Below are 5,413 nucleotides of genomic sequence, written 5' to 3' on the forward strand. Positions count from 1 at the left end.
CATATTCACATTCAAACGCACTAAATTTAAACAATGTATTATTCAATTTATTACTTCTATATTATATTCATTAAGTTGCTCAAGCAAGTGGCAAGACATTTACTTTTCTTATGATAAAATCACAAACATTTTAACCGTGCATGTGACATCGTCATTTATAAATGATGCAAAAAGATTTGTAATATCATATGAAATCCCCTTCAGCCAATAAAATTAAATCTATTTGCAGTGTGCTTGAAATTGTTGGCAACAAGGAAGTGAAGGAGACATTAGCACGTTAGGTCACATGCTGTCAAGGCTCCATAGTGCGTTCATTTAAGGCTAGAAAATGCATATATTTTCCATTTCTAAAAAAAATCATTGTACGTCCACATGTGTTTTCTAAAGTTTTTGGTCCTTTTTAATGCAAATTTTGTAAGAACAATAATTCAAATACCATAAAACACTCAATAAAAAAGAAAGCTCTACAAACGGAGTATGTGTGAACCTGGCGTAAGGATGCATACACAGTACATGTTTTCACCTATACCACACTTCATATAGACACAGCTGAATTATAGATATGATAAGGTATGGTATAAGACACTCACCATCTGACTAGGTGAAACTAGTGGCATATGGCTCAGTATCCACACACGCTTACCCACAACTAGTGGAAATCAATGACAAAACTCTTGCCCAATAGGAACTTGTTTTACACTAACACAACACTAATGGAATTCTTGTTGATTCTTGTGAGACAAGTCTTCACAAATATTTTAATCTTCTGATTTAGGAGGCAGATTACAGAACAAAAGAGATAATTAGGAAGTGTGTAATGCCATTGCCAGTGTTGCATCAGAAACGTTTATGAGTCATTGTGAAGGTTTCACGATGGTTTGTCAGACGACCATCGCATGTGAGCAGAAACACCAAGTTTTTCATGTTGACAGTGAGCTGTTAGATAAAGACAAATACAGAATCTTTGGTGAAAAAATCCTTTTCACATCACAAATGGACAGAAACGATTTCATTTAGAATTAAAATAAAATTCATTGGAGCACTGCGGTGATTACATATTTTTGTATGCCAACCTGGAAGTTGGCATCGCCCTGGTTCCCTTGACAAAAACGAATAAGATTTCATTTGGCTTTTGGATTATTGCAGAAAATAAGCTCTGTAACTAACAAAGGTTTATGATTCTTACATGTTTTGTTCATCATGATTATCTTCACAAATAAACACAACTTGTATGAAGTCTAAACACACTTGACAGAAGTACAAAACTAACCATATGAACTACACCAAGGCCGTATGATTTCAACGGCAACTCTTTCAGCCTTTATTTAAACACATTTTCCCTGAAAGTTTGAGGTAGTTTGCAAGAGTGTGAATATAAACACAGTGAGGTTCTGCATGGTGTTATTTCAGGCATTTAATTAAAAAAAAACCCATAAAAAACAAAATGACAAAAAAACAACAATTGACTTGAGGACTATGGAACCAGGAGTGCTAAAACTCATGTATAGGGTTTTGGCCTAGAAAATATGTTATCCCCGCAGCACTCTATTAAATGCAGTAAGCATTTTGAAAACCACACGTGAAATCTAGAAATCACAATCACCCTAGACTCAAAAACAGCAAAAAGGGGGTCAGGGGAGCGGAAATGCAATCAACAATCATTCTGTGTGTGGGTTTGTTGCCATGGCTTTGGAGGGCGGGGTTTCGAGGACTACGGGATGATCTTTTTAATTACTATCTTTTCAACTGGAATGAGATGAGTAATATTTTGTCTGTTTACGTCCATGAATGCATTAAACCTCAAAGACCATTAAAATCAGTCCAAGAGGTCTCTTACTCCCGCTGGAAATCCCTCAGCACACATTCTGAAACGATAATCAACTGAATTTGACTTCTCAAGCATCTGAGGTGCTGGTGGTTCTCGCTCTGCTGATGGACATTTTAAGTGTGTCCTTGGTGGATCGGACTTCCTTCGCGATGAAATAGTAACACAGCGCATCCAAGCAGCAGGTCACATTTGCAATGTTCATCGACACCTGTATGAAGAGGGCAATGTTCTTTTGATGTCTGCAGTCTGCAATGATTTTATTACGGACCAGATACTGCAGGAATATGGCTATGTGACAGGGGGTGAAGGGCACTAGGAAGGCTGCTAGGCTGCTGTAGATGATTCTCACACCTGCTTGCCTCTTGGGGTTGCTGCTTTTTGAGGCTTTGAGAGTACGGATGCTTTGAATGGAACAAACCACCAGTATAGCGGCAGGCAACAGGAAACCAAAGACCTCCAGGCACACAATTATTGCAGTGCTCCAACCTTTCTCAGAGAATCCGTGGAAACAAGTGAAATTACCATTACCCTTACCCCGGAAGGTGTAGATGGGTGAAGTCGCTGTCATAACAAATACCCAGATTAAAACGCAAACAATCAAGGCGGTTTTTTTCGAACGCACCTGCTTGGCACGAAACGGGTGGTTTATGGCGATGTATCGGTCTATGGCTATGCATGCAATTGTGTAGATGCTGCCATACATAGCCACAAAGTAAAGGCTTTCTAGGAAAGAGCAAAGGAACACCTTGTCTTCTTCCCACTTGTGGTGTGGTGCATGAATTTTGAAGGGCAGCTGCAGCAGCAACAGCAGGTCCATCAGGGCCAGGTTGGTCATGTAGATTGAGGACTCTGTCCATTTTCTGAGCAGCCGACAGAACACCACCAATGCCGCAATGTTTAACGCCAAGCCGAACACCAAGACGGGCACGTAAATCACCAAGTCCAACGTCTGCGTCAAAGTGTCCACATCTTCAGTTGAGCAGTTCGTCATAGTGAAACTATAGACAGATATGAAAAATAACACATACGTCTTGATGAAATGTATAAATCACATGCAGAACAATATTAGTCATGCTTTCTTTTTTCACTTTAAGTTTATATTGATTTATGTATTCATTGTAGATTTTAAGAATATGTAAAGTCTTCAAGAATAAAAAGAGCAACTCTGCAGTGTTTTGAATAGTGAATGTTGGGAATGCAAAATGTATTTTTTAACCTGCTTTGCTCAAACTTTTAAACACAGAACTGCACATTTTTTAAATAAAAGTTAAATATATAAAAAAGTGTGCTTTTTGTAATGGAAACATTTGTGTTAAAATATCTGGTTTTAGATCAGGCAGAAGGAAGAAGCATTTAGAAAGTACCTTATTTCTCATAATGATGTTTCATATTTTGGACGCATCAAACCTTTTACAGGGCTAAGTTTCTATTCTTCTTTTTACTTTGAACAAGTTTCCACTCATTTACAAAAAAAAAAAATGATGTCAATATGCTGATAATAAACATGTATTTACTCTATATGATAAACTCTTCATTTTATTTGTAAAAATTCTTTCGGATCATACCAGCTGCCGCAGAATGAGGCAGATATGAAAATTCTTGCAAATAAAAATTGTGATCTGACTCTCATATAGTACTCAAATATTAGCAAGATTAATAAATATAACTTGCTGCAATCAACAAGCACTTTGCTGCATTAATATTAATATTTACTTTTATCATTATAGTATATATTGTATCATTGGTTGATTGACACATTTTAAATAATACAAATGTATGTACATTTTCTTCAGCGGACAGATGTGAATATTCATTTATTATTAAAAAACATGAGCAAATGTAATAAGTGACAATTTAGTGCAATTCATTCAATTGTTCTGCGTATAATTTTTGCCGCTCTCTAGTATTTTCTTACCTTAGCTGATGACTTCAAAGTAACATTTCTTCTGGAGTGAAACTGGGGGTAGTTTTTTGTGGTATACACTCATGAAGAAAATCTTTGTTGAGAAACAAAATATGACCGTTAGAAAAAATTGGAAAGGAAATGGTGAATGTGTAACAATGAAATGACAAAATACCCTCAATTTTGGACACATGCTAGCAAACACAAGCACACACAAAACCTGCATTAATCTTACAACACCCATAAAGATTAGTGTAGTTGTATGATACGTACCTCTGCTGTCAAAGATCAGCAATATTTTCTCGAAGCAATAAACCACAGGAACAAAATCCGTTGAACATGACCTAAGCAGGACAAACTGACGGATGTCTTTTTTTCTTCCTGCATTATCTATGAAATACAGCCAATTTTTAAGCGTCCCTCTCATGCATGTAATGTCTCTGAATCGTTAAACCTTTTTGACGTTTCATATGCTTCTACATCTAAGTCTTGAGACTTGTGTCAATAACCACAGCCTTTCCCCTTTTTAGACATGTGGGCTGCATCTCTCACGAAATCATGTCTGGTGAACAAAATCACCTTTACTGACAGTCTCTTGCAGGAAGTGAGGACTAGTTTTGTTCCACCTGTACACTATAATGAATAACTGGTATTTACAGACTAGTTATATTACTAACAATTTATCATACAGCTGTAATAATATCTTTTCACATGCTTACAATGAACCTGCAAGCAATTTTCTAAACTTTTCTGGATAAGAGAATACATTTACTGAAACTATGCCTCTGTGTAATAAACTGTCTAAACTGATTTTATGAAAGGTTATGACCTGAACACACACACACACAAACACACACACACACACACACACACACACACACACACACACAAAATAAGAATTGCTGAATTAAATATGGAGTGTCTTACCAGGATGATACTTTCCACTAAATGCTATAAGCACTTCTGTTTTCAGAGGTTTTGCCTGTGACCACATCCTTGCTAACAGAAACATAGCTATGGTACTTTTCTGATCTTCCTGTTAGACTGTATGGCTACTTCATTTTCTCTTAGTCAGTATAATTACAGATAATGGGTATAGTTGATGTGAAATGCTTTTGGGAAGTTAACATGCCCTGTGGTGTAATATATACTATACTTCATCTTTAACAGCATTTTACTACTAATTTATAATGCATGCGGCTTTGGTGAGCTCATGCAAGACTATTCTTTTAAAATGCATATCACACAACAAGAGCATTTAAAATGAATGTGAAAGCTGATTAAAAATTATGATTTTTTATTTTATTTTTATCAGTGCCTCAAATGAATCACACACAACTTACTAATGATCTTTTTTTTTCTTCTTTTTTTTTTACTGACTAATGATAACTGACGGAAAATGATTTATAAATAACGTGTTGAAATATGTTCACTGAAGGACAAAAAAAGGTTGAAAAGCATATGAATTTACAGGCAATTATCAGGCAACATAAATTATTTAAAAAAAGGAATTAGTCATATAGTATGTACATAGCCTAAGTCATCGCTTGTATGGAAGGCAAAGAGGATCACAATTACAATTCAGAGGAAATTTGTTTTGACTGTTTTGGGGGCAGTACATAACATGGAGTATAGATATTTTCTGTAGCCGTTTCTCAAAATTTTGTTGCCTGACTGACACA

At 36.0% G+C, this 5,413-nt stretch overlaps 1 protein-coding gene across 3 annotated transcripts; it reads right to left on the minus strand.

Annotated features, from left to right (window-relative positions):
* Nucleotides 1-373: 373 nt before the first annotated feature.
* On the minus strand, nucleotides 374-4,729 carry LOC311086926 (G-protein coupled receptor 55). Of its 3 annotated transcripts, none has more exons than XM_084120138.1 (3): nucleotides 4,659-4,729; nucleotides 3,744-3,825; nucleotides 374-2,826 (listed from the first exon to the last, which is right to left on the minus strand). In XM_084120138.1, the coding sequence occupies exon 3, from the start codon at nucleotides 2,817-2,819 to the stop codon at nucleotides 1,896-1,898; it is 924 nt and encodes a 307-aa protein (XP_083976264.1). In that variant the 5' UTR covers nucleotides 2,820-2,826; nucleotides 3,744-3,825; nucleotides 4,659-4,729; the 3' UTR covers nucleotides 374-1,895. The 3 variants fall into 3 exon arrangements, with proteins under 3 accessions (XP_083976264.1, XP_083976263.1, XP_083976262.1); XM_084120137.1 differs by lacking the exon at nucleotides 4,659-4,729 and adding an exon at nucleotides 4,005-4,234; XM_084120136.1 differs by lacking the exon at nucleotides 4,659-4,729 and having other exon boundaries at nucleotides 3,744-3,883.
* Nucleotides 4,730-5,413: the final 684 nt, after the last annotated feature.

This window comes from Abramis brama (assembly GCF_963993115.1).
Source record: "Abramis brama genome assembly, chromosome: 7".
Taxonomy (NCBI): domain Eukaryota; kingdom Metazoa; phylum Chordata; class Actinopteri; order Cypriniformes; family Leuciscidae; genus Abramis; species Abramis brama.

Coding starts and splice junctions, on each gene's coding strand:
- LOC311086926 (XM_084120138.1), bottom strand. CDS start 2,819: ATGACGAACTGCTCAACTGAAGATGTGGACACTTTGACGCAGACGTTG.